The 25571-nt window shown below is 42.9% G+C and overlaps 1 protein-coding gene across 1 annotated transcript in view; it reads left to right on the forward strand.

Moving 5' to 3' along the window:
- The first annotated feature begins 427 nt into the window (after window positions 1-427).
- gas2l1 (growth arrest-specific 2 like 1) overlaps window positions 428-25571 on the forward strand; it is a 76418-nt gene continuing 51274 nt past the window's right edge. The window contains exon 1 of the mRNA XM_070887895.1: window positions 428-1039. Within this exon, the coding sequence (XP_070743996.1) occupies window positions 428-1039 (612 nt within the window). The remainder of the gene's footprint in view (window positions 1040-25571) is intronic.

A 25571-nucleotide genomic window follows, 5' to 3' on the forward strand; every position in this document is an offset into this window, starting at 1 on the left:
GAGTTAAAGTGGTCAGGATATAAACAGAACCTTTAGCTGGAAGGGAGGGGGGAAAGTGACAACCGGAAGCTTGCAATCTCCACTGGATTTGCTCAGGCAGGAGTAATATGGGCGGGCGTGAGAGATGCAAGTAACCAACAAGAAAAAAAATTACAGACTTGTGCCTCGGCTGCATATCTGATGAGCCAGGGATTGCTGTGTGAGCTCAAAGCGGCCAGTTGCAGAGTGCACTGGGCCAGGTGGGTCGCTGTCAGGTTGCTGGGGACTTGCAGAGACAGAGACAGAGACAGACACAGACGTGTGGGATGGAATTCGGCTGAGCAGAAATTCACCAGGGCTCTACCTGAAACTGACCGGGGCAGGAATTCCGAGGTGGAGGGGGGGGGAAAGAGAAATTTAAAGGGGACCGGTCAACCATTGGAGAAATATGGCGGACCAAAGCAACATCCAGTCGGCCGCCAGCAAGAGCATTCGGCCCTTCAGGTCCAGCGAGGAGTATCTGTACGCCATGAAGGAGGATTTGGCCGAGTGGCTCAACGCTCTGTATGATCTGGACGTCCACGTCGACATTTTTATGGAGGCGCTGGAGACGGGATGCGCCCTGTGTCAACACGCCAACAACGTTAACCAGAGCGCCCTGGAGTTCGAGCACAGGTACCCCGAGCCGGCGGCCAAGGTAAAAATCCCCCACGGGGAGGTGACCTTCGCCTCCAGGAACGTCTCGGCCGGCTCCTTCGTCGCCCGGGACAATGTCTCCAACTTCATTGACTGGTGCCGCCACGACCTAGCCGTCCGCGACGCCCTCATGTTCGAGACCGACGACCTGGTCCTCCGCAAGAACGAGAAGAACTTCGTGCTATGCCTGCTGGAAGTGGCCAGGCGCGGCTCCAAGTTCGGCATGCTGGCCCCCACGCTCATCCGGATGGAGGAGGACATCGACGCCGAGATCCGCGACGCAATGGAGGCACCGCCCGACCAGGAGGCTTTCCGCCCCCGAGACCAGAGGAGGCTGTGTGACTTCAAAAATCTGGACGCCATGGTAGGTGAATCTCAGTCCAGACAAGAGTAAGCCTGTACACCCATTCAGCTCGAGAGAGGAGAGGAGGGGAGAGGAGAGGAGGGGAGAGGAGGGGAGGGGAGAGGAGAGGAGTGGGGAGAGAGGGGGCTGTACTTTGTGTGGGTGTTTTATAATGTTTGAGTTCACCCAGTGATATTTAGGCTGCAGACACCTACATACCGATATTTCATTATAAAATCTGTCTCCTTTAAGAGTTTGCGTCAAGTGCTTCCAGTTTTAATATATACATCATACTGACATTGTACTGTGAATAACCTATTGACATCGTCCTTTGTACTGTACAACTGGGGTGCTGTGTACTGCACGCCGAGCACATCACTGGAATTGTGTGTCCCTGCCCATTTATAATGTGCATATACTTAAGATATTTTAGTTTGAGCCAGACAACATGTATATTTGAATTCTAATGTGCATATATTTAAGCCTGTATTAACGTATAATTTTAGTTTGAGTAAGACAACATATATATTTAATTTCATCAGTGTTGGTGATTATATCTTGGATTACAGTGGGGCCAGTATCCAGCAAGACCCGAGCTGTATTGTGGCAAATTGCTCCCTACTTGCTGGGCTCTGCGCCTGAGTGTTTTACGCGTGTGCATGGAGCTTTGCTCTCCCTGCAGCTGTCTGGTTAATGGGAGAACATCGACTATAACTGCAGTAGGGAATGCTTTAAGCAATTTATAAATCCTGGTTTCACGCTGGACTGCAAGTATACAGCACACCACACCGTGCCAAGCTCAAGCAATGCGAGAGCCCCTCCAGGAGGCCATCTCCCACTGCTTTTCTTCAGTGGATTCCAGTGACTGATTTGGAACGATGCTGCCACTTTCCTATTGATTATCTGAAACCATTTCTGCACCAGTGTGAAAGTGACCTTACAACTGAAGGCCAAGGCACAGGATTAAGTTGTTGCTTTCTTACCTGTTGTTAGCTATTTAATTCCAAACCTTTTCCTCCAACCAATACTGAGCATCTCAACATATGTTGAGAAATAATGGCAAATGCACAGGAGTGTGTTTTAAAGGTAGTGCCAAATCTCAGGCCTTGGGTGACAGAAACATAAACAGAAAATAGGTGCAGGAGTAGGCCATTCGGCCCTTTGAACCTGCACCACCATTCAATAGGATCATGGCTGATCATGCAACTTCAGTACCCCATTCCTGCTTTCTCTCCATACCCCTTGATCCCTTTAGCTGTAAGGGCCACATCTAACTCCCTTTTGAATATATTTAACAAGCTGGCCTCAACAACTTCCTGTGGTAGAGAATTCCACAGGTTCACAATTCTCTGAGTGAAGTTTATCCTCATCTCAGTCCTAAATGGCTTACCGCTTATCCTTAGAAGGAACTTGCATTTTGTATAGCTCCTTCAACCACGAAGTCCCAAAGTGCTTTACAGCCTATGAAATGCTTTAGTCACTTTTTTAATAGACATTCATAAACCACCCAACATCTCCCCTTTCTCGTGTGCATCATTTGAAGTCCTTTTTTATGCTTAACAGCCTTGTGACTCACACCAAAGAATTTTACCTTGTACTACTTGCATCCAAGTTTTAAAGAAAACCTGCATAATATGATTTTTAAATATTCCATTGTAAATGTGGAGCTGTGAGTAACTCCTGGTACTTGCTAGCCACTTAACAAGAGCTCAAACCAACACTTGCCAGTTGTCTAATGATCAATTAGTGACTAACTTTGGAGGGGAGGAGAATGATAAGTGAGCTTTCTTTCACGTTGAGGTGGCTTCTAGCTGACCTGTTTGGTGCAAGTTAGTAATTTGATATCTGAATAAGCTGGACCCCATTATTCCAAGGTACTGATAATGATTGACTGGCCAGCCTGGCTTGTTAATAGTACCTGGAGAGGTAGACCTGTCTCTGGGTGCTGTGATTCCACCTGCTCTGCTCCAGATGACCTGGTAAACCAATGCCCTCACTAGTAAGGTAGTCCTAGCTGGCCAAGCAATGGTAGGTTTATCAGGGCCTTATTCTAATAAGCCACCTGGTTCCAGCTGGTTGAACACCAGCAATACCTGTATAACTGATTTTAAGGTGGGTTCAACAATAAGCACTGGCTCCTTAGTGGGGTGTTCTAGCCTTAGGGAGAGAGAATGTGGACTCTATATTGGGTGAAAACATTCGGTGTGCCAATTTCCTGGTTTTGTTTGGTGACCCTTAAATGTAGTGATGTGGCAGACTCACAGCTGAGAAATAGATTGTAAATATGCAAAAAAAAATACAATAGATAACAATTAAATGCATTTACAAACTAGTAAAAATAACTAAACCGATCCCAAGTTTTACAGACTCAATGTAACCATGAAGAGTTATCTGCTTTGATCTACAGAGAAACCAATTGAAATGTGATGGGAATTTGAATAACTAGGAATTTGCAGGTGTTTTGCTTATAGAATTTGCACATTTATTGATGAGTACTGGAACTTCAATCCAGTAGAACATGTACCATATCGAGAATTGATATATCCAAGATAATGGCCTATTCATATACCTGATTATACTGCAGTTTGTGCAATAATGAACAAAATGACAGTAAGTGCTAGGGCATGAAGTTAACCTGAAAGTGCCTTGAATATGGCAAGCAACATGTAACCATTTTAACAGATGCAGAATAACTAGTGCGAAACAAACATGAAGACATTCTGAAGCTGGAGTATTATGTCCAATTCTGGGCACCACACTTTAGGAAGGATGTCAAGACCTTGGAGAGGGTGTGGAGGAGACTTGGTATTGGGGATGAGGGGCTTAGTTACACGGAGAGACTAGAGAAGCTGGGATTGTTCTCCTTGGAGCAGCGAAGGTTAAGGAGAGATTTAATAGAGGTGTTCAAAATTATAAAGGGTTTTGATAGAGTAAATAAAAGACTCTTTCTACTGGCAGAAGGGTCGGTACCAAAGGAAACAGATTTAAGGTAATTGGCAAAAGATGAGAATTTTTTTTTCAGTGAGTTATTATGATCTGGAATGCACTGCCTGACAGGATGGTGGAAGCAGATTCAATAGTAACTTTCAACAGAGAATTGGATTTAAAAATTGTAGGGCTATGGGTAAAGAGCAGGGATTGGGACTAATTGAATAGCTCTTTCAAAGTGCTGAGACAAATGATGGGCTCCTTCTGTGCTGTAAGATTCTATGATTCACAAAGGGCTCTCCCAAAGGCTGAGCAGGTTGAGGCAATGAGCAGTACGAGTTCATAGTCCAGGAAGATCCCAGCTTCGACTCTTGGTGTTAATGCACCTCAACCAATGGCCTCAACACCCCTGGGCTAGGTAGGGAAAAGTCAGAGTTTCCACTCCAGATCGCTGTGTATAGATAACTGCTGGAAGTACATGGGTGTAGAGATTAGTTGAGGAATCAGTAGGCCCGACTGATATGCCATGTTGAATAACCAGTAAAGACTCTCTGTTTAAGTATTGAAGAATGGCCACTTCATTGAGGGACAAGAGGGCAGCCTGTGCCTGTGCAGTGTCCCAGTAAGGAGTGAACACCTTCAGGAGGGGAGGGATGAAAATTGGTGGAAATGGGGAGGGGGGAAAATTCAGCAGTATAACAAAACCATACAAAAACTGCTATTTTAGAATGGGTACCTGTTACAAAGCTGATATTCATTGATGTATCCAGTCTATGCCACTGGGATTTTCTCTCTGCTTGCAGTACTAAGAGTATAGAGACTATAGTGTATAATTATAGGAGTCAAATTTCCGTTAAGGATTATAACCAAGTGAGTGGAGCTAGGATATCTTATTTTTGAATTGGAAAAGTGTGCATCAGTTTGGCTCTGTGATTACATTTTGTTTACTAAATTGTTTCACGAAAGGGTATTTCCATGCAATTGTGAAAAAAAATTCCAGAGGCTATTTTCAGAAATTAAATTAAACCTGAAAATGTGAGATTGACAAGCACCCCAGTGTTTGAGCAGAGTGGGTCAGTTCCTGTAGCTGTATGTATGGGAGTTTCTGGTTCCCTTTACTCTACTCACTTTTACTTAATATTGAACACTCAATATCCATATCATTCTCATACAATTTCAGAGAATAAAAGGTTTAATAAATGAGCCTAACAAAGTCACCACAGAAAATAAGAAGTTTGCAGCTTAAAACACAGCCATCATATAGTCTCTTGTCTATATATGGACACATTCCTGTCTGGATCTGAGGCAAATGAAACTGACTCAGTAATGTCCGCAGTACTTGGTGCTCAAGAGTGGTGAGAATGTGGAACTCGCCACCACAGAGAGTGATTTGAAGCGAATAGTATAAATGCATTTAAGGTGAGGCTAGACAAGCATATGGGGGAGAAGGGATTAGAGGGGTACGCGAATAGATTTAGATGAGGAAAGACTGGAGGAGGCTCGAGTGGAGCATAAACGCTGGCATGGACTAGTTGGGCTGAATGGCCTGTTTCTGTGTCGTATATCCTTTGTAATCCTATGTAATAACTTGTAACAGGAAAAGAGAATGAACTGAAAATCTCGAGCATTTTGTGTATCTTTAAATGATGGACATTCCCAGTCTCATTGTGCAGGAATCATTTTGAATAATTAGCGCACCAATGAGGGTTTGCCTTACAGATTGCGGTAGTGTACAAGTTATTTAGTTCTCGGAAATTCGTGGTAATTCATACAGGATTTCCCCCTAACCATACAGGAAACCAAAGCTGGGTAAAGTACTCCAAAGATTGATCGGACTAAATCCTGTAGAATTTAAAATTCTTGCTTCTCATCTCTAGTACACTTTCTACAGGGATTTCTCTCATAGATAGTTTTGTCTTTGGAATCTAGACATCTATTGAATAATTTAATTGTATAAATTACAATTTAAACTGTAAAGGCTTCTGATTCTGTTATCCTATGCAGTTTGTGCTTTGCATCAACTTACATTGTGGTGTCAATTAAGATCTTGAAGTCATCTAAAGTGCAAGAGATGCAAGACCACCCCAGGAGATTGTCCCACTCCACTTTGGCTTCACTCCAGATGCAGTCCAGAGTAGCCAATGCAGAGCAAAGCTTTTTACTTGACTATTTTCCTGAGCCTCCTGGGTCCTTGCGCAAAACATAAAAACAGATAGTAAAAGCTTTTACCGATATATAAAACGGAAAAGAGTGACTAAAGTAAATGTTAGTCCCTTAGAAGATGAGAAGGGGGATTTAATAATGGGAAATGTGGAAATGGCTGAGACCTTAAACAATTATTTTGCTTCGGTCTTCACAGTGGAAGACACAAAAACCATGCCAAAAATTGCTGGTCACAGAAAACATAGAAACATAGAAAATAGGTGCAGGAGCAGGCCATTCAGCCCTTCTAGCCTGCACCGCCATTCAATGTGTTCATGGCTGAACATGAAACTTCAGTACCCCCTTCCTGCTTTCACGCCATACCCCTTGATCCCCCGAGTAGTAAGGACTTCATCTAACTCCCTTTTGAATATATTTAGTGAATTGGCCTCAACTACTTTCTGTGGTAGAGAATTCCACAGGTTCACCACTCTCTGGGTGAAGAAGTTTCTCCTTATCTCGGTCCTAAATGGCTTACCCCTTATCCTTAAACTGTGACCCCTGGTTCTGGACTTCCCCAACATTGGGAACATTCTTCCTGCATCCAACCTGTCCAAACCCGTCAATTTTAAACGTTTCTATGAGGTCCCCTCTCACTCTTCTGAACTCCAGTGAATACAAGCCCAGTTGATCCAGTCTTTCTTGATAGGTCAGTCCCACCATCCCGGGAATCAGTCTGGTGAATCTTCGCTGCACTCCCTCAATAGCAAGAATGTCCTTCCTCAAGTTAGGAGACCAAAACTGTACACAATACTCCAGATGTGGCCTCACCAAGGCCCTGTACAACTGTAGCAACACCTCCCTGCCCCTGTACTCAAATCCCCTCGCTATGAAGGCCAACATGCCATTTGCTTTCTTAACCGCCTGCTGTACCTGCATGCCAACCTTCAATGACTGATGTACCATGACACCCAGGTCTCGTTGCACCTTCCCTTTTCCTAATCTGTCACCATTCAGATAATAGTCTGTCTCTCTGTTTTTACCACCAAAGTGGATAACCTCACATTTATCCACATTATACTTCATCTGCCACGCATTTGCCCACTCACCTAACCTATCCAAGTCACTCTGCAGCCTCATAGCATCCTCCTCGCAGCTCACACTGCCACCCAACTTAGTGTCATCCGCAAATTTGGAGATACTACATTTAATCCCCTCGTCTAAATCATTAATGTACAATGTAAACAGCTGGGGCCCCAGCACAGAACCCTGCGGTACCCCACTAGTCACTGCCTGCCATTCCGAAAAGTACCCATTTACTCCTACTCTTTGCTTCCTGTCTGACAACCAGTTCTCAATCCACGTCAGCACACTACCCCCAATCCCATGTGCTTTAACTTTGCACATTAATCTCCTGTGTGGGACCTTGTCGAAAGCCTTCTGAAAGTCCAAATATACCACATCAACTGGTTCTCCTTTGTCCACTTTATTGGAAACATCCTCAAAAATTTCCAGAAGATTTGTCAAGCATGATCTCCCTTTCACAAATCCATGCTGACTTGGACCTATCATGTCACCATTTTCCAAATGCGCTGCTATGACATTCTTAATAATTGATTCCATCATTTTACCCACTACTGAGGTCAGGCTGACCGGTCTATAATTCCCTGCTTTCTCTCTCCCTCCTTTTTTTAAAATGTGGGAAGGGAGGACCTCGAGACAATCACTATCACTAGTTGGGTAGTGTTGGGCAGGCTAAGGTAGACAAGTCCCCTGGTCCTGATGAAATGCATCCCAGGGTATTAAGAGATGGCGGAAGTTATAGCAGATGCATTCGTTATATTCTACCAAAATTCTCTGGACTCTGGGGAGGAACCAGCGATTGGAAAGCAGCTAATGTAACGCCTCTGTTTATAAAAAAAAAAAAAGGGGGCAGACAAAAGGCAGGTAACTATATGCCAGTTAGTTTAACATCTGTAGTGGGGAAAATGCTTGAAGCTATCATTAAGGAAGAAATAGCGGGACATCTAGATAGGAATAGTGCAATCAAGCAGACGCAACATGGATTCATGAAGGGGAAATCATGTTTAACTAATTTACTGGAATTCTTTGAGGATATAACGAGCATGGTGGATAGAGGTGTACCGATGGATGTGGCATATTTAGATTTCCAAAAGACACAAAAGGTTACTGCAGAAGATAAAGGTATGCGGAGTCAGAGGAAATGTATTAGCATGGATAGAGAATTGGCTGGCTAACAGAAAGCAGAGAGTCGGGATAAATGGGTCCTTTTCGGGTTGGAAATCAGTGGTTAGTGGTGTGCCACAGGGATCGGTGCTGGGACCACAACTGTTTACAATATACATAGATGACTTAGAAGAGGGGACAGAGTGTAATGTAACAAAATTTGCAGATGACACAAAGATTAGTGGGAAAGCGGGTTGTGTAGAGGACACAGAGGCTGCAAAGAGATTTAGATAGGTTAAGCGAATGGGCTAAGGTTTGGCAGATGGAATATAATGTCGGAAAGTGTGAGGTCATCCACCTTGGGAAAAAAACAGTAAAAGGGAATATTATTTGAATGGGGAGAAATTACAACATGCTGCGGTGCAGAAGGACCTGTGTGTCCTTGTGCATGAATCCCAAAAAGTTAGTTTGCAGGTAATCAGGAAGGCGAATGGAATGTTGGCCTTCATTGCGAGAGGGATGGAGTACAAAAGCAGGGAGGTCCTGCTGCAACTGTATAGGGTGTTGGTGAGGCCGCACCTGGAGTACTGCGTGCAGTTTTGGTCACCTTGCTTAAGGAAGGATATACTAGCTTTGGAGGGGGTACAGAGACTATTCACTAGGCTGATTCTGGAGATGAGGGGGTTACCTTATGATGATAGATTGAGTAGACTGGGTCTTTACTCGTTGGAGTTTAGAAGGATGAGTGGTGATCTTATAGAAACATTTTAAGATAATGAAAGGGATAGACAAGATAGAGGCAGAGAGGTTGTTTCCACTGGTCGGGGAGACTAGAACTAGGGGGCACAGCCTCAAAATACAGGGGAGCTAATTTAAAACCGAGTTGAGAAGGAATTTCTTCTCCCAGAGGGTTGTGAATCTGTGGAATTCTCTGCCCAAGGAAGCAGTTGAGGCTAGCTCATTGAATGTATTCAAATCACAGATATAGATTTTTAACCAATAAAGGAATTAAGGGTTATGGGGAGCGGGCGGGTAAGTGGAGCTGAGTCCACAGCCAGATCAGCCATGATCTTGTTGAATGGCGGAGCAGGCTCTAGGGGCTAGATGGCCTACTCCTGTTCCTAATTCTTATGTTCTTATGTCCTAGTATTTTGTGAGGTGTTGCAAACATTGATTAGTATGTTGCGAGAATCTGACTTATTTTCTTAACTTTCTCTCAAAGTGCTGATTCCTCCTAGAGTATGGCTCCGTGAATTGAACAGCCGCCTTCATCTCGACCTAGTTTATAAGCAGCTCCGTTGAATGCCGATTCTTTTGAGGATAAAGAGTGAACATTGGCAGGCTGTTTGATCATTAAGGGGATGACGCTGGCTCTGATCCTGTTCACACATAACATGCATACATACACTGAGACTCTTCAGTCAGTGGGAAGAAAGAATGGGATTGGAGGAGGATCTAGGGGCTCGTGGGTAGAAAGGGGCAATGAGAGTCAATGGATGGGGAGACTGGGGAATGGGGGTCAAGAAGAGGGTAATAGAGAGAGATCAGAAAGAGGTGAATGGGGTTTGGAGAGAGGGGGAACCCCAGAGGGCTGTGGATGCTCAGTTGACGAGTATATTCAAGACTGGGGTCGGTTTTTTTTTTGTCACCTAAGGGATATGGGGATAGTGCGGGAAAGTGAAGTTGAAAAAGTTCAGCCATGAATGGCGGAGCAGGCTCAAGGGGCTGTATGGCCTACTCCTGCTCCTATTTCTTGTGTTCGGTACGATCACTGGTTAATGACTGATTTCATTTAGTTCTGTTCAGCTCCTCCAGTGTCCCATTGCTGGCCATAACACATTCTATTTCGAAGATTCTCATTTTGTTTTCAACCAAAAAAAAATACATTTTAATTATTTTTCTCATTTTTTGTTTAAAACCACAAAGATGCTGATGCTGTCTGGGTCCATTTGATCATTATGCTGTGATATCCTAATGGAAGTCTGGTATTTTTCCACATACACAAGTGCTATAGAAACAACTGAAGAGGAAGAAGAATGTTGATTTATTTTAGTTTTTTTGCTGAATGCTTACAATTTGCACTTGCCAGGGCTAAATTTGAAATACTGCCAAACAGGCTTTTCTTTTGCCAAGGATCAAATAAGCGGAGAGATTTGTGACGGCATAATCTGACATTTTATTGTGCACCTCCTTTTGTCTGCTCAATTAGCTTCAAAGCGGAGTAACACCAACATGAATACATTAACATTTTGGTAACTTTGTTCAATAATGACCACAACAAGAAAATAGGAGAGTAGAATGATGTAAAGTTCAACTAATTTGCAAAATACAAGCGAGCAGTTGTTGGTGCAAAATGTGATGCCTTTTAGGAGTGATTTGTGGTTCTAGTTATACTACCTCCTTACACACACAATGAGGGAAGAGAAAACCCCAACATGCACAGTTAAATGCTTGAACAGCTCTTACTGGCCTCAAGTGCTGTTCAAATTTCTAATGTTGGAAAATTGTCTGTCTTCTGCTTTTTAAAACTATATAAAGGAGGCACATTGAGCTCAAAATTGGCCAGGAGTTGCTCCGTTTTTTTTTGGAGCAACTTGATTTTTCTGGAGTATCTTAAAATCCCCATTTTGCACATTCAATTTGCGCCAGTGTAAGTGAGTTAGTTAGAATTTTTTTATTTTGTTTTTTTTCAAAAGGGGCCGTTACCAGCCTTTTTGGCCAGCTAATAGTTACTCCAAACAAACTTAGGCCAGCATATGTGGCCGCTTGTGAAAACCCTTGCGGAGAGTTAAGAAATCAGCACAGGTAGGTACATCAGAGGCCAGCAGAACTTAATGACTTGACTAAAGAATGTGAGTAGGATCAAACAGCTATACAGGACATCATATGACAAACTTCGCAAAGTTAATTTACTATACAACAGAAGCATTCATGGAAGCTTAAACCACAAAAATAAAAGTAAGATAGTTGAATTAAATTGCCCTAATCTCGCCACTAATTTTAAACAACTATTCAATAAAATATTCTGTGTTCCTCCGTCACTTATGTTCTTCTTCTTTCACAATAGGCTTTACAAATGGTCACCACTATTCACAAGAGACAAAACATGTTTACATAATTTGTTCAAAATATCCAAATAAAAAATAGAAGTAAGTCCTACCCTACCTTCATCTCTAGCCTGGGAAGGCAGCAGGTTGGCCTGGGATAAGGGCGGGACATACCAGCAGCCGGTATGATGATCGGGTCCCACGCTGCAGCATGCACGTTGAGAGGCTGGGGGCAGGAGCTACTACACATGCACGCACACTCCAACGTGCATGTGCAGATGTCCTGGCACTGTTTTCAGCGCAGGACGCTGGCTCCGCCCCAACCTGACTGACCACACTGTGTGGAGAGGTCGGACAGTAGCCAAAGTGGGGACTGTTTTTTTTTTCTCTGAGCACTTTTCAACGCAGAAAAGCAGCGCATCGCCAGTGAGTGTGCCAAAAAAAGGGGTGGGTCACTTTTTTAGAGGTTTAAAGTCAGGTGCGCAGCAACACAACATAACAATACCAATAGGTTGCAGTTCTACTATCGCTGCAACATGGGTATCCTCCATACCAGTCACAGCCAGTAGTACCTTTATTGATACATTTGCATTTACAGCCTATTAAGAAGCAGAAAAATCTTTGCATATTCTGGGTGGTATATTTAAAATGTATTGAGTAGAGGCAAGAAAACATTTTAAGTAAACTCTGATCATTGGGCTAGAAATTCATCACCGTAACGTGCGTTTTAATGCAATTTTTCCATGTTAAAACAAAGTTTTTGTCCTAAAAATAAAGTGCCTAAAATTCCACAGACCTTCAAGATGGCGTTGTCAAAATATTGCCATTTTCAGTAACTCCATACCTAAAGAAACATACCGTCGAAGTTTGGCCATTTTGGCACCGCTGTACTCGCTTCGCAAAACACTGTTGTAAACCCTGGCATTGCAGCTTCAAAAATGCCATTAAATAAGCAGACCTACAAAAAAAGTAAGTTGAATTTATTTTTAAAAAAATTTAGCGATGCTTTTGAGAATTCTTTGGGTGTTTTTGCCCATGTATTTTTCATGATATCAGCCTCTCCGTAAAGTCAGAGAGGACGGTGTTTTCCAACACGATTCCTCCAGCAATACCATTTTAAGGCCGGGGGTATTTTTTGGGCCAAACTTACCCCATTTAAAAAAAAAAAGCCAATTTTTCTTACTTTTTAACTAAAATAGTGTCATTTGTCAAATAAGGACAGTCTGGTAAATTTCTAGCCCTAAGTTTATAAAGTATCCAGGAAGTCCAATGGAGCTATACCTCGTGCAGTGTTGAGCTGAAACAGTCTGAGATGGGCTGGTACAGGCCTTTGATCACTTTCCGTTCTCCCCACCCCAACTTGGATCAGGACCTTACTCCAGAGTCACTTTTATATCTCTGCTCATGCTCAATGACACTGAATTATCAGTATTATTTAATTTGTTTCAGATTCTTTTTAACCTTGTGTTCTGTTTTGAACTTTTAATAATATACAAATTAGTTACAAGATCTCTGCCACAAATTAGTCATTGGTCAAGTCAAATTTTACCTTGTTGAGGCCAAGTAGAATTTGAAGCTGTAAGTTTCAATTAAATATGCACCTCTCTGTATGTAGAACAATGGGGACTCATCAAGTGATTTGTGCTGATTGATTTTGTCCCCATTCCCATGTGTTCTGCTGACAATGAAGGACTCTCTTGGAATCATAACTATTTGAATGAATAGGTTAACCGACACACTATGGAGTGTTCATTATTTTTAGCGCAAAGGTAGATGTGAGTATAAAGCAGGAAAAACTTTTTTTATAAGTGTCACTTTTCTGCTATAATTAGAAAACCTAGGGAAATATATTTGTGTATATAACATCTTAAAAGATTTTTGTAGTTACATAATTTAATATATCTAATGTCCGGCATTCTAGACAGTGGACATTGCTCTATTATACAACTTAAAAAAATAATAACTTTTATTTATATAGCGCCTTTTAATGTAGTAAAACATCCCAAGATGCTTCAACGGCAGTGTTACAAGACAAAACAGATAAATTTGACACTGAGCCACAAAAGAAGAAATTACGGCAGATGACCAAAAGTTTGGTTAAAGAGGTAGGTTTTAAGGCGTGTCTTAAAGGAGGAAAGACAGCTGGAGGGAGGGAGTTCCAGAGCTTGGGGTTGAAACAGCTGAAAGGCACGGCCACCGATGATTGAGCAGTTGTAATGAGGGATGTTCAAGAGGGCATTATTTGAGGAGCGCAGACATCTTGTGGGGTTGTAGGGCTGAAAAAGATTAGAGGTAGGGAGGGGCGAGGTCATGGAGTGATTTGTAAACCAGGATGAGAATTTTGAAATTGAGGCGTTGTTTAACCAGGAGCCAATGTAAGTCAGAAAGCAAAGGGGTGATAGGTGATCATGACTAGGACACAGGCTGCTGAGTTTTGGATGACCAAGTTTACGTAGTGTAGAATGTGGGAGGCCAGCCAGGAGTGAGTTGGAGTAGTCAAGTCTAGAGGTAACAAAGGAGTGTAGAAGAGCTGAGGCTGGTAATGTTAGAGGTGGAAAAAGGCGATTTTAGTTATGCCAAGGATATGTGGCTGGAAGCTCATTTCAGGGTCAAAAATGACACCTAGGTTGTGAACAGTCTTGTTTACCCTTAGATTGATACTAGGGAGAGGGATGGAGTCAGTGGTTTGGGAACGCAGTTTGTGGCGGGGACCAAAGATAATGGCTTCGGTCTTCCCAATATTTAATTGGAGAAAATTTCTGCTCATCCAGTACTGGATGTCGGACAAGCAATCTGATAATATAGATACCAAGCAGGGGTTGAGAGAAGTGGGTGTCGTCGGCGTACATGTGGAAACTGACTCCGTGTTTTCGGATGATTTCGCCACGGGACGGCATATAGATGAGAAATAAGAGGGGGGGGGGGGCCCCCCCCAAGGACAGATCCTTGGGGGACACCAGAGGTAACAATGTGGGAGTGGGAAGAGAAGCCATTGCAGGAGATTTTGTCGCTACGATTAGATAGATAAGAATGGAACCAGGCGAGTGCAGTCCCACCTGGCTGGATGATGGCTGAGTGGCGTTAGAGGAGGATGGAGTGGTCAACTGTGTCAAAAGCTGCAGATGGGTCCAGAAGGATAAGGAGGAATCGTTTACCTTTGTCACGTTCACAAAGGACGTCACTTGTGACTTTGAGAGCTGTTTCGGTACTGTGGCAGGGGCGAAAACCAGATTGAAGCGATTCAAGCATTGAATTCATGGAAAGATGGTCATAGATTTGGGAGACAACAACACGTTCAAGTACTTTGGAGAGGAAAGGAAGGTTGGAGATGGAGTTAGCAAGCAAAGTCTGGTCAAGGGTTGGTTCTTGAGGAGAGGGGTGATGACGACAGATTTGAAGGAGAGGGAAACAGTACCCAAGGAGAGAGAACTGTTAACAATGGTGGTTAACATTGGAGCCTTAAAAAGAAGTTGGGTGGTCAGCAGTTTAGTGGGAATTGGGTCAAGGGAGCAGGAAGATGAGCTTGGAGTGATCCAGAGGGAAGATCAAAAGGAAACTAGAGAAATGAGTTCAGGGCGATGGCAGGTGGGAGCCTCAGATGAAGTTTGGCCCTGTGGGCTACATGAAGAAAAGGAACTCGCAGAGGCAACTGATCAGATGGTCTCAATCTTTGAGACAAAAGTCCATAAGCTCCTCGCACTTGGTGTGTGGTGGAGATGGGAGAGGGGTTTAAGGAGACTGTTAGCAGTAGAGAATAGTAGCTGGAGGTTAGTTTTGCAATCCAGAATGATCCTGGAACAGTGAGCAGTTTTTGTAGACCAGAGTAGGAATCGATAATGTTTTGCGTTCGAGCCAGATCTGGCAGTGAATGGCTAAACCAGTTGTCAGCCACATCCAGTCAAATCTGTGCCCTTTTGACTTGAGGGAGCGAAGATGAGCGCTGTACCAGGGGGAATGGCTAGCTTGGGAGATAGTAATTGTTTTAAAAGGGACTCGAGCATCAAAGGTGGTGGTAAGGATGTGGTTGAGCAGATCGGTGGCTGCAGAAATGTCACTGTTAAGGCCACCAAAGGTTTGACAGTTTTGAGTTGATAAGTGCAGTTTTAAGGGTTGAGAGTGGTTTTTTTCCAGGTGCGGATGCAGAAGGAAGTAGTTTTGGATAATGGAAGGGGGATGTGGGTCGAGAGCAATACAAGAAAATGGTCAGAGATGGCTTTATCTTTAATTGACACGGTTGGAATATGGGTTGAGGAATTTACATGGAGGGAGAGATTAAGGGAGGACAGGAGGGTAATGAACTCTGCAGAGAGAGGGAGCGCATGATGTATTAAAATGGAGGTTGAAGTCATCGAGGATGAGAAGTCGCTCGGTGCATAGTTTGAGGGAGGAAAGCAGTGAGCAGTTTTCATTCTACTTGGGTGGGGCAGTAGAGAACAAATTTTGAATCTGGGTGGAATAAGGCGAGATTTTCAAAAGATGAGCATGCCGGGGAAGTAGGGGACAGACCAAGATATGATTTAGTGATGAGAGCTATACTGCTACCTCAGCGATCTGGCCGGGGCAAGTGGTGGAAGATATAGCCGGGAGGGGAGGCTTTGATTAAAGGTAGTGTCATTATCTCTCAGCCAAGTTTCCGTTAGTGCCATGATATCGGTACAGTCATCCACGATAAGATCATGGTGGCAAGGGCCTTGTTTGCAAGTGAACGGACATTCTGCAAGGAGATTTTAAGAGGATCCGTGATGACTGATCTTCTGCCAGCATACACATAGTCATTGCTTGGAGGGGTGAGTTGGATGGGGAGGAGATCTGCAAGGTTAGCCCTCCCTGGGCAAGCTGGGTAGTAAGGTTTGTGAGAGTAGGATGGGACAGTTGGGGTTGCTGCTTGTGAGGAGACAGTGCTGAGTTCCACAATGGACCCTTCGGAGAATGCCAAGAGAGACACCGAGGAAAGCTGCAGGTTTGTCGAAGAGCGAGTCTGTGATGGCGGCACGAGTTTAGGAAGGTTGTAGAGTAATGAAGTCTTGGCGTAGGGATTTTGGAGGACACCGTATACGAGAGAGGTGGCATATCGACATTGGATACTGACCAGGGAGGTAAAGAGAAAAAGCGGGAGAAGGAACTGTAAAAAGAAGTCAATGGCTCAAGTCTGAAGTGGCAGTCAAAATGCACACGCAAATAGATACAAGCGAAAACTTTAAATAAAAAGAAATTCAATTTATATGGTAAATACTTCAATAAGGATTCTACAATAGCAGAATCAGTATAATCCAGATTAATTATATTTAAATAAAATTAAATATAGAATAATAAAATTAAAATCAGTAATTGAAGAAAAGTAAATCAGTCTTTAGCTGCCTTTTAAAATTCATATTAATTGAATCACTGGGCAATCACTTCCCTCCTTTTGTTGTGAAGTCATAATTTGATTACTTTTTAATTTCTCAAACACTTAAACACACAAACATGTCAGCCAAATTGTTTTTTTCCCCCCATACAATGAGAGTAATTTGGGGACATGACATGGTAAGAGAATCATGCTTGGGAGGAACAGGTGGCTTTGGACTGTTGGTTCCCAAAGTGCTCCACCACTGGGCTTTCCCTCACCACCTCCTGTCTGAGGTCTGTTATAGACTAATTGTTAGAGAATGGTTGCTATGATTAATTAGCAACTCCATTATCATTGCATCATGTGACAGCCGGATGGTGGAAGGCAAATGAGGAGAACTTTGGTCTTTTTTTTTGTCTAGCAATTCCTATGTTCTAAATACTTTTGGTCATCCCAGAAATGTCAATAATTGAATTATTTATTGTAAGATTTTAAAACTTTATGATTTTTGCATCTGGCCTGTGTTCATTCCAAGAAATGATTCTTTGAGGATGTTGGATGCCTGAGAGCAGACATCTAATCTGGTCACAAGCTGAAAAGTGCACTTGCTCTGCTTTTATTCTGTATCAGCAAATGTTGTCGATACTAAGCGATTGAAGTGGTTCTGTTCAGCTCAGTTTAATGTTGGAAGGAACCCAACCGACATTTAAGGCCTCCCACATGGTTTTTATTCTATATGTGCATAACTGCGCCATCTAAGACTAAGACGATCTCTGGTTTGGTCTCTGGTCTGTGCTGGGTTAGCTAAGTGGCGATTGAGGTCCTATAGCTGGGTTAAGAAAGAGAAAAACTAGCTGTTTCCCACTTCTGTTTGTTATCCAGTGGTTAGTGTGCAGGCGACGGCTGATTGCAGTGCGGGTAGGTACAACAGGAGTGGTGAGGTCGGGGCGAAGGAGCAGAATGAGTTCATAGAGGGATGTGATCGGGGCCCAGGGGGCAGCATGGGCCAGCCCACAGTGCAATAGGTCCATGCAGCAGAGCTGGTCTCCAGTCGTCTTGGTTAACCCTTGCCACTGGACCAAGACCTAGCTCTGTCAAGCCCGTGAGATGGCTGGTGTGCAACGGCCACCACATGTTTTGAAAAAAAAATCCATGCACAGGCATCTTCCACCCTTCAGGATGTAGTTCGGGATCTGGAATATTGGGTCCTTCATTGAAACACCTGTGAACTCATCCCTTTTTGGCATGGAAGCAAGTCATCCTCGTTTCGAGGGACTGCCTATGATGAGTGCATGTATGGAAATCGAAATGAGGACATGATTGGGTGATGCCCCTCAGAGGTGAATAGACTGTTGACTTTTAATGACTAGGTTCACAGAAATGGACAAGAATCACGGATGGTTGGTTCTGCAGCCAGGACCTTATACCAGATATGAGTCAGCAAAACAAGTGAGGAGGAGAGAAAATGAAAGATTTACACAGATTTTTCAAGTCAATTTCTACTTTTCAAACTTATTTGTTACTTTTTAAAAGCAACAAACAGCATAGCTTTCAGGAGCATTTCCTAGCAGATATAGGTGCAATTACGTCAATGTTTCATTCCTTGAATCTGACATCCTTACAAGTTAATTATAATTCTCAGCACTGCAGGAAGTACAATGCTACTTAAAGCAATCATGAGAATCAGTATCATGGCCTGCAATAAATCCAAGATTTATTTTTACATGAGTCAGACTGTTTGCAACCAAGAATAAAATAAAATATAAATGCTTTCATTTTCAATCTGTAGTGTGTTACTGCTCCAAATAATTTAGTCAAAGGTTCTGATGGGAGCTATTTTATTAACGGCTAGTGTGTAAATAAAAGGAAATTCATCTGATGGTGAACTTTAATCATTTACCACTCGGTATGATGATGCAGCATATCAGTGTCCATTCAGTCTCTGTTGCGAGGTGCTGTGAAAAAGAGGCCAAGTAGGGTTAATATTACTAATAGTACCAGACTAGCTCTAATACCAGCATTGGAATTCTATATAGTGACAGAGTTTAGTTTCTATTTTTTTTTAAAAAACCCACACATGAATACAGTGTGTGTTTTCTTAATGACCTTGAAATCGATTGCTATCTCATGTATTTAAATGAGTCAATATGTTAGCAGTTAAGTTTATTAAAAAAAATTCATTCATGGAATGTGGACAGCATTTATTGCCCTTCAGAAAGTGGTGAGCTGCTGCCTTGAATCACAGAGCTGTTAAGTTAACCACATTGCTGTGGGTCTGGAGTCACCTATAGACCAGGCAAGGATGGCAGATTTCCTTCCCTATAGGACATTGGTGAACCAGATGGGTTTTTACGACAATCCGGTAGTTTCATGGTCACCATTACTGACACTAGCTTTTTATTCCAGATTTGTTTAATTAACTGATTTTAAATTCCCCAGCTGCCATCATGGGATTTGAACTTGCGTCTCTGGATAATTAGTCCAGGCCTCTGGATTACTAGTCCATTAACATAACTGCTATGCCCCCATTCCCCCTTGTCATTATTGAACATTTTAAGTTCTGAAATAAAGGAGGGAGGGAGATGATTTTTAAGACTATACCAGATAATTCGATATCTAGTAGCTGGAACCTTATTGTGGAGGTAATTATATAATTCATTTGGTAAGCCTGTGGCTCGGTAAAGGATCAAGAAATAAAGAACCAGTGCTGCTGAAGCAATAAACACCCAGGCAATTGTGTTTTTTTTTAAAAAAAAAGCTTTTGTTCGACAGCCATGACAACCAGTCACTGACGGTCACACTGGCTCATTCTTATGAATATCCTTGGAACTGTCAGTGGCCCAAAAGAGCATGTTGGTCAACTGCCATTTTGGGCGAATGTGGTTCATGGCATGGGGAATGTGACCAAATTGACATCTATTTTTGTCCAAGATTTAATGTGGTAAAGTCTTTTTTAATTCTGTCAAAGTATCTTATGGGCTAAATAAAAATCTGGTTCACTCACAGAAATCATGTAAGTTGATTGTCGCATGCAGTTACTTGAGGAAGCCATTCAATTCAAATACAAACATAAAGGGCAAATTATACCTGTCCCATTTTGTCCCTTAAAAACTGTCAGTTGTGAGACACACAAACGACTGCTTCTCTGCCCATTCCAATGTTCAAGTAGACCTCGATTTTGGCAGCCAGAGTTCCTCCAGAAACAGGTGGGGGCCTAATGAATGTATACTAATCGGGGTCAGATGATGACATCCAGACCCACGATGCCATCTTGTGTCTGTCTGCGCTCCTGGTTACTGATCCTGCCCACAAGGCATGGGCGGTATAAGTCAGAAGGCAGCCATTTCTGGTGATGCTCTGAGATACTTAGCTGCACTCTGGTAAAACGCTGATAACTTTTGGGAGGTAATTGTCTTGTATTTTTGCTAATTTAGAGAGGAGGAGAAAAGAACAAATGGAAGGAGGCATGCTCACAGGAATCATCACCCTCCCAAAAGAATGTATAGACCCAGCTCAACAAAGCTGCAGTTCTGAGGAGCAGTGCATAAGAAGGCTGTGCTTCTCTAGGGAGACTGTCACAGATCTGTCCTCTTCTGCAACAGGTCTTGCAACCAACTGTCACAGGTAGCATATTATCTATTGCAGTCAAGGTCACTTTTTTTGTCCTGAACTACTTTGCCTCCAATTCCTTCTTGGTTACCACAGGGGAAATCCGTAATATCAGTCAGTCTGCATTAAGCAGGTGACTGATGCTATGTTTGCCAGAGCAAACACTTTCTTCAATTTTCTCGGACGAGGGCTGTCCTCTGCACATTTGGCTCATGATTCCTCTTGGGAATCCACGCTTGGTAGCTGAACTGCATGCAATCAGATCCCTGGTTTAACTAGAGTCCTGATTGAGCAGATCATTGGAGTCCTTCAGCAATGATTATGATACCTGGACAGGTCTGTGGGCTTCCTGCAATTTATCCCACAAATGATAGTGGTTTGCTGCATAGCTTTGCTGTGTAATGGGGACAACATGTGGAGCCTCCATTGGATGAGGACCTTCAGTGTGATGAAAAAGACACTGATGACCTAGAGGTTGGTAAAGAAGCAGGTCACTGAGCTGAGGAAGAGCAGACCATAGGAGATGTGTGATCCGACTGAAACCCCATCCATTCTGTCTGTCCAGGGCACTGAAATGAGCATCCCTGGGAGATGCTATTTAATGACTCTTCTAGGAGGGCCCAGCTGCAGCATCCATTTGAGGTGACCACAAGCTCCATGGTTGACTGCAGTGTTGATGACGTGCCAGAATTCCCCACACTCCATGTTCCGGAAGCTCCCTGGCAGGCTGTCCAATGCATTAAGCAATTGCTGATGCACATAAAGCATCTTTCTCTCAAAGGCTGGGCCCTCTGAAGTCTGCATCTCTGTCCTCTTCAGTGGTACTATGGCATGAGCTGTTGAGCTGTTCCCTGGGCTGTCCTATCTACCTATGTCTCTTGCTCCCTCGTGCACTGAATCAGCCAGTGCAGAACCCTCCTGACTCACTATCGATACCACAGGGGATGCAGATTTCTGTGCCGGTGCTTTTGAAGGGCAAGAGCACGTGACGATGTATCTTTGGGAGGGTTTTTCATACTTCTTCAATTTCCCCCTTATTCAATCTGGACCAAGCTAACTGGGAGCGGGACAGGGTTAGCACATAGTTACAAGTGTAAGTGGGGTGGTAGTAGAAGAGTGGCAACATAGTGCACCAACAGGTTGTCATCCTGATTGTGTCAGTGAGAGAATTAAATACTAGGAGCAAAGGAGGCGCAGGTTCCCAAACACCGTGCTATGAATAGCCTCCAGTCTGGCCATCTCTAATGTTGCGGATCCCCTCGTTGCCAATGATGTTGATGATGACCTCTTCGCTTTGACCAGGATATGCGTAGAGGCAGGACTTGCTCCTGTTCTCGTACTCTGTCTTCTGTTGTGTACCAGCTTGTCCTGCAGGAAGAATGAAACTGGGTTAGATTGTGCCCTGTTGAAGGGTTTTCAAGATGCCTGAGGCAGCTTAGTTTGGTACACAGGATGACCAGAATCAGCAGCAAGAGAGGGGAGCAGCAGGTTTTGAGGGTGAGTGCATAATAGCCCTGGATGTAATTTGGAGGAGGAGAGGCATGGGAAGTTGAAAGGAATGATTGATGTTGCTGGGGCTAAATCTGTACAGCTCTGCAGCATTAGAGTGGAGGGAAGTCTTGTCTTCGCAGTTCTGATGTCATTGAGTTCTCCCTGCAGCTAGGTCCTGGAAACCATGCATATAGCATTTATAAGCATTGCTGCTGAGAAATTTGTCTGGTCACCTGCCACCCATCAGATAGGAAGAAAACCTCCTTCCTGCTGCTGATTTTTTTTCTATGAGCAGCTCCACCCACTGCATCAGAGAACCTGGGGGCCCTGGTTAAGTCATTCTGTCTGTTGCTGTAGAATATCTCTGTCCACTTTCCACCATCGAAAAGTGAACCTCCCTCTTAAGCTGCTGCAGGCTGCCATTAAGTAGCAACCACCAAACAAGACTTGTCCGCCCAATTGGCAAGCTGCCGATAGAAATTAGTGCCAGCCATGAAAATGGCATGGTTTTCCCGCCCACCTGCCTCATTGTTAACTCCATTGGATAGGCGGAATGCACACTGTCCCCATTAACTGCTCGATGCAAGGCACAATCAAATCAGCAACTGTATGATTTGCTCATGTGACTGGTTTCTCTGAATTTATCAAGACCATTATTTAAAGTTTATTTGGCACTGCATACCATTTAGAAATATTGATCAGCCTGCCCTTTTTAAATCACTCCTGGGCATACTGCGGAATTTAGCTAGATATATGGCCAAGTGGAAAAACTCCCTAGGGTTCGCCATTGGGATATAAATATATATAATATATAATCTCAAATGTAACTGGGAGATCCAGTAAGGAGCATAGGGAGAGAATAGTTCAGAGGAGTCTCATCCTAAAATCATATAGCACAGAAGGTCATTCGGCCCTTCATTCCTGTGCTGGCTCTTTGAAAAGTCTTTCCAATTAGTCCCACTCATTTGCCCATAGCCCTGCAATTTTTGCCTTCAAGTATATCTAATTATTTTTAAAATAACCAACTTATAAATGAGCAAAGATGACTTTTAACTGTAAACTTATCAGCAAATGTTGTGGCCATTCAAAATCTTCCTGACATGATTTCAGGGCTATATCTGTAGCTGAAGTATGCTTGTTTTGTGTGCTTTTTCCTGTTCTGGATTTGTTAATTTTAAGATTGCAGATCTAAACTCTAGGACAGAATGTTTCAACCCTTTAAAAACATCTTCAATGGGAATTGACTACACACCAACTTTGAGGTCCATGGATGGAAACAAGTTACTGTCCCTTTTATCCAATCTGAGGATGAACTATCCATTACACTTTCCGATTACACATCTTGTTTAATCATCTATAATAAACTGACCAAATGTTTGGCAGATGTCAGTTTGAAAAGAGGTGGGAGATTTTCTTTGTTAAAAATCAGTTTCAAGAGGGAAAGGTAAGAAAACCGCCTCTGATTTTTTTTTTTTGTTTGTAATTTCTGGTATAGGATGTTCTAAAGTAGAATTAAAAACAATGGACCTAGGAGAGTTTTTCATCCATGTGAGATTATTTTCTTCTAACTCTTCCTTTCTCCCCCACCCCCCCTTTCTCCTAAAGATGTTGACTCCTGCTGGGATCTGGTTTCATAGTAGCTCACCCAACTGCTGTCCTTGAAGTATTAATTTTCCATTAAAATCAAACCTGTGGGCAAAAGGGAAGCTGAGTTTTTGTAGAATGGCTGGGTACTGCACTGTACACACAGCTCTGAAGCAAAGCATTCCTCTGCAGCTCCAGCTGTAGCACGCATCACATCCTCCGACAAGAGAATTTGCTTCAGGTCAAGTCAGAACTAAAATAGAAATATCAGCTCTGAGGATTAGAGGACAGCTGAACCACAAAATAGGATTTTAAAAAGCTTGTAAACTCACTAGTCAGGAAGGGAAAATGCATCGATTCATCCCAGGCTGCGGGATGGATGGGCTGGAAATTACACAGCAGAGGTTATTGTTCTATTCAGACAGAATAAAATGCATCTGCTCTAACAGAGTAGTCGCAGTCATCAAACTGCAAAACAGAATTGTATCATATTCGCAGTGCCAAAAATAGTTTGCGAACTAGCCTTCTAATCATGTGATTGGTAATGGACAACCAGACTTAGTATTATCAAACTGTTGTTGGATTTTAAGCCAGTCTCTCAAAGTTGAATGTTGACTTTAGTCTATCTGCATTACTCATTGTTACAACTGCCAAGAACAGGGATGTTTTCTTCAATTGCATATTTTTATCCTTTTTAAGAGAAATTAAATTAAGTACTGTTATTTAAGGCCACACAACATTTTAGTTATGTTCATTCTTCACTATGAATGGGTTTCTAAATCCATATAGTACTGACAATGTAGGAATTATAGTGATAATGAAGGACTCGTACACTGTAACCACAATATAGTATTGTATTGTATTATTGAGACAGTACAGAAACTGCACTGTCCAACCATACACTGGTGAATTCAATATCCATACAGCATAGTGACTATATAGCATTGATGAGCCATGCTAGAATCCTAGAATGTTTCAGCGCACAAACTGGCCATTTGGCCAGTCAAGTCTGCACGTATCTACAAGAGCTACCTAGTGTAATCCCACACCCTAGCTTGCTCGCTCCCTATACCTTTTTAATAAAGTAACTGTATAATTACATATTTAAAATAATTTATGGACTCTTGATTCAACAACAAATTATGGAACGAATTCCACATCTTAACCACCCTCTTTGTAAAGATTTTTTTTCTAATCTCTTTTAATTCTTTGTGAATTACCACAAATTTGTATTCTCTATCACTATTTATCTTCTAACTCTTCATACATGTTCACCCCTCAACTGTCTGATGACAAAAGCCCCGACTTCTCCAGTCTCTCTTCATAGTTGTACCCCCTGTATCCTTGGTAACAACCTAGCAAATTAGCACTTCCTCCATTTCCATTTCTTTTTTTAATCTATTATTGAGTGCCCCAACTCTATATAACCCAACGAATGTCTTGTGTAAGTTCAACATCGCCTCCTTTATTTTTGTATGAATTGCCTCTAGATATAAAACCAAGGATTCAGTTTGCCTTTTAAGGGCCTTATCTACTTACACGGCCACCTTTTGCTGTCTTTGTATCTGCATAAGATCCCAGCTTGTCTACTCCATTTTTAAAAACTTACAATATAAGGTTCTTTTTCTTACATTTTGAAAGAATAAGGCATTACTTCACATTTTCTTACATTTGACTGTATATGCCCATTCCTGTTATACCTGTCATTTGCTGTCATCAGCAAATTTCAATAGTGGGCCAAGAATTGTGGTCGGAGGCTTCCTTCGGACAAATGCTTCCGACCCGAAAAAAATCTACGAAAATAGCTGCTGTTCCCGGAGGAACGTAGGATTGCGGTCGGAGACCTTCATTCACTGTGCAGTGTATGGGACATGACTTTGAGGTATGTGTACACATGCTGGAATCACGTGGGCCTGGACCACCAATTTTTATCTAGTATTCTCATTGATAATGGGAACTACGGGCCCAAGTTTCCGCCCCTGTAAAAACTGCGCACCTCCTTTAGTTATGCCGACTTTCTAGAATAAAAAGGGCGGCGTAAACTTAGCCTTCTAATTCTCTGAGCTCCGCAGGATGTCTTCGGCTTCGGCGTAGCACAGCACAAGGGGTGGGGGGGCGGAGCCAGGTCCCGGCGCTGAAAACAGTGCAGGGACCTCTGCACATGCGCATGTGCAGTAGCTCCTCGCAGGCTGTGTGGGAGGGGCCCTAATGAGCACTGAATAGCTTTACTAAAAGC

This window comes from Pristiophorus japonicus, chromosome 8, assembly GCF_044704955.1.
Source record: "Pristiophorus japonicus isolate sPriJap1 chromosome 8, sPriJap1.hap1, whole genome shotgun sequence".
Lineage (NCBI taxonomy): Eukaryota > Metazoa > Chordata > Chondrichthyes > Pristiophoridae > Pristiophorus > Pristiophorus japonicus.